Source organism: Cetorhinus maximus, chromosome 6 (genome assembly GCF_964194155.1).
Source record: "Cetorhinus maximus chromosome 6, sCetMax3.hap1.1, whole genome shotgun sequence".
NCBI lineage: Eukaryota > Metazoa > Chordata > Chondrichthyes > Lamniformes > Cetorhinidae > Cetorhinus > Cetorhinus maximus.
In genome coordinates this window covers 52,577,271-52,595,168 of record NC_135884.1, presented here as the reverse complement: position 1 = coordinate 52,595,168, position 17,898 = coordinate 52,577,271, and the positions used below count along the sequence as shown (strand labels likewise).

At 41.0% G+C, this 17,898-nt stretch overlaps 2 protein-coding genes across 5 annotated transcripts in view; both read left to right on the top strand.

Moving 5' to 3' along the window:
- LOC144681763 (contactin-4-like) overlaps positions 1 to 17,898 on the top strand; it is a 1,677,954-nt gene that overhangs the window by 1,334,321 nt on the left and 325,735 nt on the right. The gene's annotated exons all lie outside the window — the stretch shown is intronic.
- LOC144681764 (histone H2B 1/2/3/4/6-like) lies at positions 12,082 to 12,499 on the top strand. The gene has a single exon (XM_078543734.1). The coding sequence runs from the start codon at positions 12,082 to 12,084 to the stop codon at positions 12,460 to 12,462; it is 381 nt and encodes a 126-aa protein (XP_078399860.1). The 3' UTR covers positions 12,463 to 12,499.

Sequence of the window (17,898 nt, the reverse complement as noted above, 5' to 3'; positions counted from 1 at the left end):
CATCATCCAAAGCCCCCCATGTTTGCCTGTCTGATATTTGAAAAGTTTCCTTTCATGCAGACTGAATTTGCATTATTGGTATTCCTCTCCCAATTGCAGTTCCCTATTGGAATGAAAAGGAGTTGTTAAAAAGAACGTAGATGGCACAGGGACTCTTTTTCCCATGCAAGTGCACGGACCCTACAATGATGTGGGTCTTTTGTCGTTGTAGGTTTTTTTTAAACAGTATTTTAATTTGGCTCAGTTCTTAATTATGCAATTATCTGATTTCAAATTAATCCAGTAAAATCAATAAATGTTTTGGTTTGAGCAAGACATAACCACAGGGCAAAGATGGACTCTCAAGTAGAAAATTAAAAGAGAAAGAATATTTTAAAAGGAAAAAGTATACTTGACACAAAATAGACATTACAGCTTCCAACGTGCGATCTGCAAGTCACTGAAGTGTAAAGTTGTCCACCAGATACTTCATTGGCAGAATTTGAAAGAATTGTTGTCTTGGGAGCATCTAATGCGTGACTAGCTGGCAAAGATGCCATCAAAGCCTTTACTTTTAGCCCCTAAATTAATAGCTTATCTTGGGCCATGCCTGTGTAATTTCATAATTGGTAGTACAGAATTTGAGCACAGCTGAAAAAAAGAGACATGTTGTTGAAGCTTTGTCTTGCACTCATCAGGACAGATTCGCAAGAATGCTAGTTGTAAAGGAGAACAATAGCATAAATTGTTGTTCCCTTTACAACTGGTATTCTTGAAAATCTGACCTGATGAGTGTAAGACAAAGCTTCGACAGCCTCTCTCTTTTTCAGCAATTTAAATTATTGGTTTGTTTTAATTGGAGTTTGAATATCTACATACATTGTCTTTTCAAAGGGACAATGTTTCTTTTGCAGTGTTTTTGATATCTGACTTTGCACAATTGTCTGTCGCCCATTTTGATCAAGGATTATGCTGAGCTTAACACAAATATCTGATTTGATGCTCATCCAAAGCAGAATCTTACAGCAGCATTTTTGTATTGTTTAAACTTAAGCTTTTAAATCCAGTTTTAACAACTTGATTAATTACTATTCCTTCAATTACAATTTGAGGTACACTATTTGGTCAATCATCTGTGTCTAATTATGTAATAACCCTTAATACATGTGAGCGATTCTCAAAGTAAACAGCTCAAAATGGCTTCTTATCTCAGTGTTAGCACAAAATGGCATGTTGACCTTGTTATGTTATTATCATTGTAATATGCTGAAATAAATCTAAAAATGGTCAAGTTACACTAAAATCTACTAACCAGGCCTACCTATAGCATTTCAAATGAAGTGTCACAGGACTTGCCTTATTGCTAGATGGGCACATTGCACTGACCTGAATTTGATGAGATGCATTCACAGGATCATTTGGGGTGGGAAACTCACTGATCCCATTTAATTGAGGCCCAGGCCTAAAATCTGCTCTATCTGTGGTGGGCATTTAGCCAATCAGCTGCTTGAAAGGTAAAATATGCGCCAAAAACATGGGATACTGACATAAAAATATGTTTGTCTGGAATTCCTCTCTCCACTAGCAGGGGTGTTAAGCAATCTCAAATAAGTAGGCTAAGCATGTCTACTCAAATCGCAGAAAGGAATTTCAGAAAAAGTGTTAAGTGTTGGTATCTGTATCCCACAATGTAAGACCAGGGCTAGTGGAAGAAAATCTAATTCATGCATGTAAGCCAACATACAGATTGTGAATAGAGCTCAGTATTCACTTTGTCACACTAGCATACGATTCATTGGTCATTTTAATTTCTAACCATTTGAAATATTGCTTAAAAAAAAGTCCTCCTGGTATGCAATTTTTGCAAACAAATGTTTCATTTGTTTGGTAAATTCTGTGCTTATGAGATCATGATACAAATGTCATTGTTACATGTTGCAGACTTTACAGCATATGATCTAGCAATGACATCTTTCTTAGTTTGTTTATTCAGTCATCAGTTAATGATCATGTTGCAATAAATACATCACATTACCCCAAGAAAAAAATGGTGGTGTCCTTTGTTACCCCACAATGGTTGACAGGGCCCTTGACCATGTCCATTCAATTTCTGCACTTGAGCTCTCACCCCTTCCCCTCACTCCCAGAACCACAATAGGGTCCCCCTTATCCTCAAGCCTCCACATTCTGTGGATCATTTTCCACCACCTCCAGCACCACTTACACACATCTTCCCTCTTCCCTCCCAACATTCTGAAGGAATCATTGCCTGCACAACACCTTGGTCCAATCCTCAATTACCCTGCAAAACTTCCCCTATTCACATGGCACCTTTCTGTCTAAGCACAGGAGATGCAACAGCCACCGCTTTGCAGGTGTAACATAATGGGCTATTGGAGCAGGAAACTCAAGATCTCATGCCTCCCTGTCTCTGGATCCTTTTCCAGCCCGACAACCCGCCAATATCTCTGCATTCCTCCAATTCTGGCCTCTTGTGCACCCCAACACTGCACCTTCCTTCAGCCCACCACTGATGATTGTGCTGTCAGCCATTTAGACCCCAAGCTTAGGAATTCCCTCTGTAAACCTCTCCAATTCTCTCCTCCTTTAACATGCTCCTTAGCACCTTGCTCTTTGACCAAGCTTTTTGTCACCTAGGCTAATGTCTTATTGGCTTGATGTAAAGCATCTTGGGATGTTTAACTACATTAAAAGGTGCAATATAAATGCACATTTGTGATAAAGTTATTGAGAACTCCATTTTATTTAGGACCCCCGAGTAGATGGTGAGTGCAGGTAAGTAACTTGTTAAAAAGATTTTGAGTCAGGTATAGTATACTATACTGTTATTTTGCCTAATGATCAAGAGTCCCTCCTGGAAGAGAAATTTTATTTTCAAAAAGATTTTCTTATTTATATTAATAAGTTATATGACCAGCAAGCCAAGGAATCAAAACAGCGGTTGGTACTGGATTTAAAAAGAAACATTTTTCTCAACAGAAATTGCTTTCAATAGGAAGTCATTTCCCACTGTTACTAACTGATCCACAACTTAACGCATGACTTATACTGGCTGGTAGAAGTGGAATTTGCGCACTGCTTATACTGCTGAAATTAATACTATAACAATTCTTGAGAGAAAAACAAAGTACTATTGGAACTTGGAAAGTGTTGTTTCCCTGTAACTGCAATTTCATTGCAAAATAAAGACATTGAATTTGACAGCCAAAGTGGAAATTTAAAACTCGAGGTTTTCATTTAGGTAATTTTAACCTAATTAGATTGACTGCAATGGAAAGTAAAGTCAGGCAGAATGTAAATTAGTCAGCTGATCACATTGCTTCAGTCAAGTAAGGATATAAGTAACTCTTACTGTGACTCAATCCTGCAGGTTATTTTGCATGTCCTTAGTGGAAAGATTTCTGCTGACTTTGCACATTGCAACTGTATGTATCTGCTGTTGAGTGCATTATATATCCAGCAACACAAGACTCTTCCCACTACTGAGTAAGGCATATTAAGGTTCAGTTTAAAAGATGGAACAGGCCGGTAAATGACCTCAAAGTCCATGGGTGTAATTACCAACTCCCTTCCCCCACCTCTTTAATGCTTACGATCGACCCACTGTTGCTTGCAGAAGGGCCAACTATTGAGTGACCAAACTACCTGCCTATCCCATTTGTCCTCATCTTTCAATTTGCAAATTGGGGTCCTAAGACAGATAGAGGATCCTGTTTATTATTTTAGGATAGAACCAGTTGGAGCTTGCACCGCGCATCCTCTGGCTAGTTCTGCCTGAATGAAACTGGGCCTTTAAAATGGCTCCAGCCACTTCACCCCAGAACAGACAAATGATCGGCTTCCTATAAATTTTGTAGTGTCACAATATGACAAGGTCAGTCAGCAAAATTTTTTCTACTACCAAGAGGGTGAGATGGAAATGGTCCAGATTAAATAATGGTAATTAAAAGTTCATGAGCACATGGTATAGATTCAAAGAACATTCTCAGTATACTTGTAAAACTGAAAGACATATTGTTGGATTACAGCATTGTAATACCAGTTTAATCAACATGTGGTACTTTTGTCTAACTCAAAATTTTTATGTTGAACATGACGTGCAAGCAGTTGAAGTTCATTCTGTTAATCTAAATGCAGACAGTAATCCCCTTGAGGGAAAATTGCAAATTCACTGAGCATATTGGAAAAACCTAAAAATTGATGTACCTATCATGACACACATGATGAATATCTACAAGACATCACTTTGCTGCAAGCTCTGTGCTATGTTACATTTGTATTAAAATGTGTCATGAGTGCCAAAACAGAAAGTCTAACGTTTGCATTCAAGACATGTACAGGAAATGGCTTTAGTGCCTGAAGACTAATACGTTATACTTGGCCACCAATGCTATTATTAGAATTTCTCCAACACTTACTGCTTAGATATCCTGACCAAATAAATGAAGATCATGAAAACAAAAAACTACTGCGGATGCTGGAAATCCAAAACAAAAACAGAATTACCTGGAAAAACTCAGCAGATCTGGCAGCATCGGTGGAGAAGAAAAGAGTTGACGTTTTGTGTCCTCATGACCCTTCAACAGAACTGAGTAAAATTAGGAGAGGGGTGAAATATAAGCTGGTTTAAGGTTTGTGGGGGGGGTGAGAGAAGTTGGGGGGGGTGGTTGTTGGTTGTAGGGACAAGCAAGCACTGATTATCTGCTCCTATCACTGCTTGCTTGTCCCTACAACCAACCGCCACCCCCCCCCACCCCCCGCCACCTTAAACCAGTTTATATTTCACCCCTCTCCTAATTTTACTCAGTTCTGTTGAAGGGTCATGACGACTCGAAACGTCAACTCTTTTCTTCTCCGCCGATGCTGCCAGACTTGCTGAGTTTTTCCAGGTAATTCTGTTTTTGTTGTAAATGAAGATCATGGTCCATCTCTGGTCAGAAGTGAAAAATAAAGTGAAAGGTTCAAATAATCTTAAATAGTTAAGTGATTCTTGTGCAGCACCATTGTTAATTTAAAAAAAAATCTTTTGACCAGAAGAATTAGCTTGAAAGTTTATAATCATAAATCGAACCCCAGCTAGTCGAATTAAAGTCAGTTACAGGAAAGTGGCAGTACGAGTACAATGTTAATGTTGAAATTGTACTGCAGAGGAGTATATGCTTTAAGCTGGTAATCAAGAGCAGCTGTCCCCAACTGGGGAAATGTTAAGGCTTCATTGCAAGAGTATAAAAAAGGTGCTCACACTGGATGTTGGCAGGGGAGATTAGGAAGAGTGTGTCTTTACTCTGTGGGCTTGGAAATAAAGCTGGCTTAAGGTACAGGCTGGCTTCAGAGTCATTCTTTCCTCAACATAAGAATATTGGCTCTGGTGATTGGTTGTTGAAGAAGTTTTTGTCTCTATCCGAGGGGAAAAAAGAAGCGTACTACTCCTGACAACCTCGGCTATAGAATAGCAGAAGGACAATTTGTTTGGAGGCGGAACCATACCAGCAATAGAAAATAAAGTTGAAATGTGGACACGGGTTACCTTGTTACCCCAGAGGAAGCAAGGTATGGCCTTGGCTTTGTTATTTCCTGCAAAAAGTAAAGATTAGGAGTAAAATATTTTCAGAATTGCATGTAGATGACTTGGACACTGAAGTGTGATTAATCCTTTTATTACAGTTTTTGGATAAGCTTTACAAAAAGGATGATTTGTTGGAAGCATATGAATTGTGGTCAACAGATAATCAGTCCATGGGGAAGTATATTCTGGACTTTGATAAGTGGGATAAGAGACTGAAAGTTTAACCTTGAAAATCTAGAGTCCGCATTGGATTTCAAGTTACTGGGCTGTGCATGCATTTCTCACGTTGATAGACTTTTAGTTTTGATGGGGTTAAATTTCATGGAAAAGACTTGCTTCTAGACCAGACGGCTGCGGCCCTAAAATATATTTTGGGAAAGCAGTCATTTTCAGCTATGTTTCTATCAAATACAGAAAACTCCATCGTAAAGCATAAGTTGAAGACTCCCTGGTTACTGAAGTTCAAGACTGCCAAAATATTAGATGCAGATTTCAGTACAGAGATGGATTGTTGATAGGTGATCTGTAGACGGTTGCACTTTTAGCCAATTTGAGAATAGAGACAAAAAGCAGGCCTGGACGGCGACTATTGGCACTGAACCCAAGAAATGTACAGGGAATGATTAATCGGTGCTATGCTAAATATTATTATACAATGAATTGCCCTCAACGAAAGAATTGTGTTTTTGAAGTAATGCATGAAACAGATAATTCTGAAGCTGAGAATGTTGATAGTGACTGCCATGAAGGAATAGTATTGGTCACTGGGAGCTTGAATCTAATGATGAGTATGTTAGTTGCTGATTCGTTCAACTGTGCAGTGCTGGATAGTGGTGGTACTTGCACTGTGGGGTGGATTGGCTCATTTGCCTGGAATCTCTCGAGGCAAGTGATTGGTAGAAGGTTAAGGAGTATGGAAGCTCCAACTGCTTTAGGTTTGGGGACGACAACATGTTAACATCTTCCAGAAAAGTAGGCCCTTCCATGCAACATAGCTGGGATCAGTCTCTTCAACAGTACTGATGTGGTCTCTCGTGAGATACCTCTATTGTTGAGCAAATCTGCTATGAAAAAATAAGCACAGATGAAATTAGACAGAATGACAAAGAAATTGTTTTTTAGAAAACCATAAATTTACATTTTATGCAACCAGGCCATTACTACCTGCCATTGAGAAAGCCAGCTATTTCTTGTTGGGGAAATGTTGCTAACTTCTGGGGACAAGAGTTTGGTGGACAAGAAAAGGATTATCTGGAAGTTATACAGACAATTCACACATCCAGCACCATGTAAATTGAAAGCTCTGTTGCGATCAGCTGGAGTAGTTAATAAAGAATACAACACCCTTATTGAGCAAGTTACAGCTCAATGTGACATTGTGTTAAGTATTGAAGGGCACCACCACATGCTGTTGCTAGTCTACCACTGGCCAGGGAATTTAATGATGTAATGGCAATGAACTCAAGTATGGGACAAGGATCAGGGTTTGTTTTTTGTGACATTGTATAGATATGACTAGATTTAGCCCATCTATGGTAATAAATGGCAAGGACAAACACAATTTTAGTCAAGGTCATTGAGAAATGGGTGGGTGCCTACACTGCATGGACTGCAGTGGTTCAAGAAGGCAGCTCACTACCACCTTCTCTAGGGCAACTAGGGATGGGTAATAAATGCTGGCCCAGCCAGCGAAGCCCACATCCCATGAATGGTTAAAAAAAAGGAACGCCAATGAAATTCCTGACATAATGGAGGAGAATTTGCAAATGATAAATTACAGGAAATCTGTGAAAATCTGAATATCATAGTCATGAATACTGCGTCTGAGAGCCCATTCAACAATGGTTTGAGAGAGAGGAACCATGCAGTAATTGACATAAATGTTGCATTAGGTGCTGGTTGACCAAGTTGCAAATGGTGCTGGTTGTTAATCACAATAAGTGCTCATCATGAAAGAACAAGTCCAAAGCTAGTCTTTAACCCCAATCTGGTTTATTCTCAAGACAGCTCTTCAGTATAGCAGACTTTCCCAGTCACTTCCACAGAATGTTACAGCTGTACCCATTTATAGTATTTTGATAACTTTTGATTAACCAATTAAACTAAATTGACAAAACGAGGGACAAATGAAAAGGCAGCCTCTTATACCATTGATAGGTAAACCAATGCTCATCATCTGTTTTAACATGCAACTGTCTTAATTTAATTGCTATAACAATCATTGCCAATCAATAAGATTGTTATTGAACCTGGACCATGTAATTGCTGATACATTTTTAAAAAAGGGGAATCTGTCAAATTTTTTGAAAAATTACATTCTTTGAAATGGGAGAAGCCTATAAGACACCCCTCTTCCAATACTTTGTAATTTCTTAGAACAGGCATTTCTTTTCGCAAAACAGTGATAGTTGGTGACTCGTGCCAACCCATTGTATCTTAGTGATCTCTTTAACATTTCTTTTATGCTTGCTAGTTCGATTAGTCTTTTTTCCACAAAACTTTTCATTGATTTAACATTATCCCAAAGAGACCGGTTATCAACATAACATTCTGTGGGCAAACTTTTCTCATATTGCCTCTTCTATAGTATTTCTGTCAATATATTGGATAAGTAAACCCCCATAATTATCGCTTCTACTAATGCCAGTGTTTCAGCAGCCAAGGCACTTTTCACTACTCTTTTTATTTTCTTGGCCTCCCAAGCCAGTGGACAATATTTATCATTCTTCCCCACCAAGAACATGATAAACCCTGCTGTGCCAGAATGCCCATCTGGAAGATTAGCATGTGAAGCATTGCTAAAAAGTGACCAACCTCATCATCTGGCTCACCCAAGGCTGACGTGTGCATCTTTCGGAATTTAATTTCTTTAAATGTTTTATTTGCACTCAATGCACTACTGTTGAGGAAGTTCTATCATAGTACTCAGCTCCAACATGCCACAATTAGCACCAGGTTTGGTCTGAGTGCACAACCAGTTCAACTGCCCAAACTTCTCAATTGGTCTGTTTCTTTCTTGGAAACAGGATTCTCTTTTTATGAGGATCTGACTGGATTTATTGGGATGCAATTAACATTTTCTAGAGAAGATTGTTGATTCACTGTCTCTCCTGACTTGTTCTGCTTAATGTCTAAACCCATGCATTTAAAGGCCCTTGTAGCCCCACTTCCAACCTAGAATTCCTCCATCCTCAATTACCCATTGCTCAAATTCTACAGAGCCTCCCCACAGAAAATCATCAACTTGCATAAGCAGAAACTAGCAGGAATCTTTATGATACCAGGAGAACATTGTAAGTTCTGCCTTTAACTGAATGCAACCAGTTTTCAATATGACAGACCTCAGAAAAATACCATGCTTTTGACGCACCATTCAAGCCATAAACACTTGTTCAATTTCCATAGATTTCCTTCTATATTTCCAGCTTCTTTAGATGGTTTCAAATGAAAAAAACTTCTCACCCTGCAAAAACGCAGCCTTAAGAGCAATCAATTTCCATTCTCAGGAATGTGATGCTAAAATTAGAATGTTCAAGCTCACTTTCCCTGCAATAAGGAAGTCTGCCCTGACACCTTGAGCCCCAAGTCTTTCTTCAAGGCCTCAGGCTACGAGTTTCACTTGAGCCTTGTACATGCTGTCAGAAGTACCTTTTCTGTACAGATCCACCTGTGAGATAAAGCTGGCTGTCTGCTCTCAGGTATTTCAGTATATACCCAAAATTCTAACTCTTTGCTTGGGTTCTTTTGTCAGGTTATTTTCCAATTTATTAGCAGCTACTTAAACCTCATGATCATAAGTACTGCTGCTTCTATTCACATTCCTAGCTCATCAGTAGACCCTCTGTCTGCTGTAGTCTGCCCCTTGTAACTACCGTGTGTGCGTGTGTGAAGTGCACAGTGCCTCTTTGCTGTCTATGTCCTGTTCAGAACCTGTAAAGGTATAGTCAGTGCCAATTAACCTCGATGCATGAACCCCAACAGTTTGATTGCAGTGTTGCACAATTACTACTTTTCCATCCCTGCCTATCGCTTTGCCAGGGCCTTACTCTTTCCAGCCTCCTCTTTTCTGTAATATACCTTGTCTAAACTGTATTCCCGATGGTCTTATGCAGTGCTGTAAGGCTCGCTGAATTTTCCGAAACTTCAGCTTTAATAAAAGTTTTTCTGCCTGCATGTAAAGCATTCAGATGGGCAGAAAAAGTGGAGCTAATGCTAGTCCCTTCTAAAGCAGGGGTAGCATCTGATAACACAGAAGGCAACTTTGAATTTCTTCCGTACATCAACTGGTACTGGCTGTTGTAGAGGTTGGGTCGTTATGTATATGCAAGGCTGAGATAGGCAAATTTTTAATCAGTAAGGGAATCAAGGGTTATGGGGAAAAGGCAGGAAAATGGAGTTGAGGATTATCAGATCAGCCGTGATATCATTGAATGGGAGAGCAGATTCGATGGGCCGAATGGCCTACTTCTGCTCCTATTTCTTCTGGTCACACATGGAGTACAGTATTAGTCACATTTAGGGAAGGATGCAAATGCGTTGGAAGCAGTTCAGAGAAGGTTTACCAGACTAATACCTGGGACTGGTGGGTTGTCTAATGAGAAAGGTTGGACTGGCTGGGCTTGTATCCACTGGAGTTTGGAAGAACAAGATGCGACTTGATTGAAACATACAGGAGCCTGAGGGGTCTTGACAGGGTGGATGTGAAGAGGATGTTTCCTCTTGTGGAAGAATCTAGAACTAGGGGTCACTATTTAAAATTAAGGGGTTGCACATGTAAAATGGAGGCGAGGTAAAAAAAATTCTGAGGGTAGTGAGTCTTTGGAAGTCTCTTCCTGAAAAGGCTGTGGAAGCAGAGTCTTTGAATATTTAAGGCAGAAGTGGATAGATTCTTGGTAAGCAAGGGGGGTCATAAGTTATCCAGGATAAGCTGGATGCAGATTTGAGGTTACTATCAGATCAGCCATGATCTTAAATGGCAGAGGAGGCTCGAGGGTCCGAATAGCCTACTCCTGTTTCTTGTTCACATCTTGCAAGCAAGGTCTACCCTTCTGGGAGATGTTAATGAGATATAATCTCCAAACCTGAAACAGGTAAAGCTTTCACACTCCTTGACCTTCCGCAGGTCTGACTCAGACTCCAGTGAGTTAAGCCAACCTGTGCCACACACTGGAATGCAACGGCTCTCTAGAACTGCACAGTTGAAGGAATCAACCATCAAGATACTCATCACTGGATTCAAACTCAGTGACCAACGCAACTCTGTGTCATGGCCGTCACCATAGCCATTTTCAGCCTCAGAGTCTCATGGGTTAATTCAAAAACACAATTCTTCTGCTGTGGGAAACTCATCAAGTAATAATAGAGAATCACACCAATAAACCTGTGCATGTTTCACGTTTAAAAGCGTACAGTCACCACCCAAGCTATGCTTTTTGTCTTGACTTTCAAATTGACTGAAGTCACCACCATTTTCAAACCACCTGTCAGTAACACCATCTTGGTGCTGGAATCTTCATCTAATACTTGGTTAAACTCAAAATACATCAACCACTAAATCCTCCATCCTTTGTTTCACAGCATAGCTGTTTGTATTTGCTAAGAAAGTGGCTGGGAACAACTGTTTTCCCAGAATTCTTTTTAGGGCATCAGCCATTTGGTGTAGGAGAGTCTTTCCCACAGTATTGAACCCCCGAGCAATACTATAAGCCTATCAACATGAGGTACATGCACAATTGAGTAACTTAAATGCCAATACAGACTCCAGGATTTCAAGATCAAATCTCTTATACCATCTATCATAGTCCATAATATACATTCCTTTATGGACTCGTTCCTTAAATCTCTCAAAGCTTGACCATGTTTCATATGCTTCCAATTAATCATTCTTTTCATAAAACGTATCCAAAAACTGTAACAGAAGGTCCAATCCCTCTTCATGATCCAAATCATCCACATTCCATTCTGAAAATACTTCACTCCTAATTTTACTTTTTGCTGGTAATGATAAAGCTTCTTTGCTTCTTTCAGGGTAATGAAGTAACCCAGATCCACATCTCAACTTAAGTTTTCCATTGCTGATATGGTTCAGACTTTAGAACAAAAAATGGTGGATAGTCAAAGCTTGATATTTTGCACCATCCTTCCACTATTTTGGAACTTAAAATGTTCAGGAGCAGTGTGTGTCTTTTCCCACAGAGGATTGAGACAAAAAACATCATATACAGTAATCAATCACCAAAGCTTAAAACTCATCCTGTACTACCATGTTAATCACAATAAGTGCTTGTCATGGAAGAATGAGTCCAAAGCTGGTCTTTTATTTCAAGCTGGTTTATTCTCAAGATAGCTCTTCAGTATAACTGATTTTCCCAATCACTGCCACACCAGAGTGTTACAGCTGTATCCATTTCTACTATTTTGATAGGTGAACCAATGCTCATCACCTGTTTTAACAAGCAATTGTCTTGACAATGTAATTGCCAGTCAACAAAAAGATTGTTCCACTTTCATTCGCAATGCCTGAAGCGGCGGCTAAGGGCATGGCCCCCAAAAAGGGGCCAAAGAAAACTGCCACTAAGAAACGCGGCAAAGGTGAGAAGAAGCGCAAGAAAAGCAGGAAGGAGAGCTACAGCATCTACATCTACAAGGTGCTGAAGCAAGTCCACCCCGACACCGGCATTTCCTCTTCAGCCATGAGTGTCATCAACTCGTTCGTCAACGACATCTTCGAGTGCATCGCCTGCAAGGCTTCCCGCCTGATCCGCTACAGCAAACGGCACACCATCTCTTCCCAGGAGATCCAGACCACCGTCCGCCTCCTGTTGCCGGGGGAACTGGCCAAACACGCCGTCTCCGAGGGCACCAAGGCTGTCACTAAATATACCAGCTGCAAATAGAGCTTCTCGACAGATCTATTTAAAATTCAACCCAAACAAAAAGATTGTTATTGCACCCAGACCATGTAATTACTGATACATTGACACTGACATGGGCAGTACATGCAAAAGATTCTTTGCAAATGGGTGGGGAATATAATCCGTACCGGTTGGTGTATGGTAGGAATGCGAAGTTGCCTTCAGTGCGATCGGATGCTCCTTCTGCTCTTGAAGGAACTACCGTGAACTCTATTTTTCTGCTTACTTAAGTGTCTTACATGCAGGCAGGAAAGCTTTCATCAAGGTTGAGCTTTCAGAAACAATTAGCAGAGCATTGTGATGCTGCATAAGACCATCTGAGGTAGAATTTAGTTCAGGTGATCTGGTTTATTATAAGAGAGAGGGGCAAATGGAATGGAATGGCTAAGGGAAAGTTATAGGATGTGAAGGGAAAACTGTGATTATTCAACATAGGAATCAGACAATAAAATCCCACTTCACATGGGTTATCAGAATGAATATTTGCAAACACTGACAAGGTGACGGAAGATGATGAAGCAACCTGTGCATCACATATTTTGTAGGGTAGAGCCAGAGGAACAAGATATGATGGATCAGGAGTTATGAATCAGTAGAAAATCTGATGGGATGAACAGGAAGGGGCTATTTTGTCCAGAGGTTAGCTGCCTAAAGTGGGTTTCTGGGTATCGTATCATTCAGATGGATTGGATGACTGGAGGAATGCAACAATAATAGGACAGGCAGGAAAATCTACTGGAAAATATAAGAATTGGCTGAATGTCCAGGATGATGGACAAGCACTGAAGGTCATGGGTAGGAGCATGAAGTATGAGAATGGAAAACAAGGAAAGGTAGCCCAAGTTACAGTGATGGGTCAAGTGATGAATCCCAGGTGAGGAAACGTTCACATATGGTGGATAGGGCCTCAGACGGGATATACAGAAGATCTAACAGTAGAAGCCCAGAAATATGTCAATAAGCAATTAGGGGTCGCAGCTTGACTAGACGACATAGTAGAATAGAGAGTGCTGAATCATCACGACAACATAGCAGAAGCAGGAGTCCTCATGACTGAGAAGCTTTTGTAACAACTAAGAAGTTAGGGGGTAAAGATATATGGGAGGTTAAACGGAGGGAGTTGAATAGTTGGAGAGAGTTTGGTGTGTATTCAGAAGTCCCAAATAGGGGTCAGCCAGCATTGTCACATAGGTGGGTCTGCAAGGAAAAGGTCCTATCAGATGGCACTTAGAAGGCCAAGGCTAGGTTAGTGGCCCGGGGATTTGAAGAATGCTTAGCAGATAAAACAGTCAGAGTGGACTCACACACAGCAAGGAAGATAATTTTGAAAATTTTCCTGGTCCTTTTGGCGATGTTTTTATGGGAGTGTAAGTCCATAGATATAAAAGTTGCATTTCTGCAGGGTGATCACCTCTGGAGGGGAATGTTTCTCAAACCTCCTAAGGAAGTGCCAGAAGTAGAGGGAAATCTTTGGAAGTTGAACAAGTGCGTATATGGTTTAAGCGATGCTTCCAGCGTGTGGTGCTTTTCAGTTCGATCAGTGTTGTTAAAGTTGTTAAAGGGATCGTTCCCTCCGGGACACCCTGGTCCACTCCTCCATCACCCCCTACACCTCAACCCCCTCCCACGGCACCTTCCCATGCAACTGCAGAAGGTGCAACACCTGCCCCTTTACTTACCCTCTCCTCACCGTCCAAGGGCCCAAACATTCCTTTCAAGTGAAGCAATATTTCACTTGCACTTCCCTTAATTTAGTCTACTGCATTCGCTGCTCCCAATGCGGTTTCCTCTACATTGGAGAGACCAAGCGCAGACTGGGTGACTGCTTTGCGGAACACCTTCTGTCTGTCCGCAAGCATGACCCAGACCTACCTGTCGCTTGCCATTTCAACACTCCACCCTGCTCTCATGCCCACATGTCCGTCCTTGGCCTGCTGCAATGTTCCAGTGAAGCTCAACGCAAACTGGAGGAACAGCACCTCATCTTCCAACTAGGCACTTTACTTCCGGACTGGATACTGAGTTCAACAATTTTAGATCATGAACTCTCTCCTCCATCCCCACCCCCTTTCTGATCCCCCTTTTTTCCAATAATTTATATAGATTTTTCTTTTTCCGCTTATTTCCATTATTTTTAAATGTATTTCCATCCATTGTTTTATCTCTACCTTTTAGCCTATTTCGATCCCTTCCTCCCACCCCACCCCCACTAGGGCTATCTGTACCTTGCTCGTCCTGCTTTCTACCCTTAATGTCACCTATTAGCACATTTCTTAGATAATATCACCACCGTCAATACCTCTTTGTCCTTTTGTCTATGACATCTTTTGGCTATCTCCACCTATCACTGGCCCTCTATCCAGCTCTACTTGTCCCACCCCCCTTAAACCAGCTTATATTTCACCTCTCTTCTATTTTTCCTTAGTTCTGTTGAACAGTCATATGGACTCGAAACGTTAACTGTGTTCCTCTCCGCAGATGCTGTCAGACCTGCTGAGTTTTTCCAGATATTTTTATTTTTGTTTTGGATTTCCAGCATCCGCAGTTTTTTGCTTTTATCGTATTGTTAAAGTTGTGTTGTCTCCAACTGAAGGCAGACCCTGCCACATAATATTGGTACCATGGTGGGAAACTTGCACGTATCTTCATGATGCATGTTGATGAAATCCTATGGGGTGGCATTAGTGAGTTTCAAAACTGAGTTATTGACAGGACTAGAACAGACTTTAAGGCTGGGGGTCAGGCTAATGGAATCTTTAAATATATTGGATTAGAAATAAAACAGTTAGATATTGGTAGAAAACCTGATTGTGAAAAACAGGAAGGGGCTATTTTGTCCAGAGGTCAGCTGCCTAAAGTGGGTTTCTGGGTATCGTATCATTCAGACGGATTGGATGACTGGAGGAATGCAACAATAATAGGACAGGCAGGAAAATCTACTGGAAAATATAAGAATTGGCTGAATGTCCAGAATGATGAACAAGCAGTGAAGGCTATGAACTGGGAGCACCAAGTACGAGAATGGAAAATAAGGAAGTGTAGCCCAAATTACAGTGATCTGGGGATCAAGGTTATTTTACACCAGCAATCATATTTAGAAAGTGTTAGCCCTATTGCAGTCAGTCGGGCTAGGTCCTCACAAAAAGATGCAGATGCTTCCAAAGATGAGACAGAGTAGCTGCAGAGTCTGTTTCGACAATTAAACTGGTTGGGCACACAGACGAGGCCTGATGTAAGCTTTGAAGCTCTTGAACTGAGTACTATAATGAAACATCCTAAGGTCCAGGATATCGTACAGGTGAACAAAACATTAAAAAATGTTAAAGATGGAGAAATCCTTGAAGATCCTGAGGGGTCTTGACAGAGTGGATGTGGAGAGGATGTTTCCTCTTGTCCGAGAACCTAGAACTAGGGGTCATGGTTTAAAAATAAGGGGTTGCTCATTTAAGACAGAGACGAGAAGAATTTTTTTCACTTGAGGGTCGTGAGTCTTTGGAACTCTCATTCTCAAAAGGCAATGGAAGCAGAGGCTTTGAATATTTTTAAGACAGAGGTAGATAGATTCTTGATAAACAAGGGAGTGAAAGGTTATCAGGGGTAGGCAGGCATGTGGAGTGGAGGTTACAATCAGATCAACCATGATCTTATTGAATGGTGGAGCAGGCTTGAGGGACTGAGTGGCCTACTCCTACTCCTAATTCATATATTTGTAAATGTGTGCTGAAGGTTCCATTGTTGGGCGACCCTAAGAATATAAAATTGATTGTGTTCAGTGACACCTCTCACACAAACCTTATTGATGGGTTTTCAAGTGCAGTAGATTTCATAATCTTTCTTGTGGGTGAAAATGGGAAATGTTGCCCCTTGGTGTGGGAAGCCAAGAAAATAAGGTGAGTAGTAAAGAGCACCCTGGCTGCAGAGACTCTCCCACCAGTAGAGGCAGTTGACATGGCATTTGTTTTATCTAAAACGCTAGGGGAATCAATACATGTACGAAATGATGAAGAAAATGTCCCAATAGAATGTTATATTGACAATCGATCCCCTTGGGATAATGTACACTGCACCACGAGTGTGAGTGAAAAAAGATTATGAATTGATATTGCAAGTGTAAAACAAAAGGAAATCTGTGGATCAAAAGGAAATATGTCAGCTCCAATGGGTTGACACAAGCTATCAGTTATCAGATTGTTTCACCAAATGCAATGCTTGTGATGAAAAATTATTGGGTGTGTTAGAAGAAGGTTGACTCAGGATGTGAGTTTTGAAAATGTGTGACTTATTTCTCTGGCTTCAGAGCCAGAATTTTTCCCTCGTCGGGCGGGCTCAGAGGGGACCGTCGGGAAGCCGCGATCAGCTCCGCTTGACGATTTCACGTGAGCAGGCCAATTAATGCCTGCCCAGCGTGGATCGCTAGTGGCGCTCAGCGCTACCTATGTGGGCGGAGCGAGGAGGGAGAGCGGGCCTGGCGCGCAGTTTGTGCATGCGCGTGTAAGAGCGCTTCAGTCTCCCTGAGGCATGGAGCTGCCTCAGGGAAATTGAAGCGCTTTTTTAAAAAATTGATAAAGACATTAAAAATTTTTAAAAACATGTCCCCTCACGTGACTCTGTCACATGAGCTAGGACAAGTTCTTAATTCAAAAATAAAGTTTTTATTTAATGTTTATTTGCTTTTGGAAACCTCATCCCACTCGTGGATGAAGTTTCCTAAAAAATGTAAAGGTCACTTGGCCTTTTCGCCTGCCCGCCAACTGTAAGGTTGGACGGGCAGCGTTAATTTGATTTTAATTACTTTGTTAATTGCCTTAATAGGCCTTTCAATTATCGGCAGGCGCACAGCCGACTCTGGCATGTGCCTGCCAAACAAAGTATCACGAGAGTGCGTGATGACGTCAGAACGCACGCCCGACATCATTGCGTGTCATATTACGCTCAGGCATGTCGGGCACGCATCCACATGCCGAACATAAAATTCTGCCCCAGGTTTCTTTTGCCTGAAAAGAAAATGCACTTGTTATTTTTATTTCCAAAAAAAGGAGGAATCTGTTAATATTAGAAGTGAGCTGCAATAGAGTACGTGCTTTAAATTGGTAATCTTGAGGAAGGTGATGGCATAGTGGTATTGTCACTGGACTAGTAATCCAGAGACCAAGGGTAATGTTCTGGGGACCCGGGTTTGAATAGCAGATGGTGGAATTTGAATTTAATAAATATCTGAAATTAAAAGTCTAATTGTTGTAAAAACCCATCTGGTTCACTAATGTCCTTTAGAGAAGAAAATCTGCTGTCCTTACCTGATTTGGCCTACATGTGGCTCCAGACCCACAGCAGTGTGGTTGACTCTTAAAAAAAAATGCCCTTTGAACAAGGGCAATTAGGGATGGGCTATAAATGCTGGCCTAGCCAGTGACACCCACA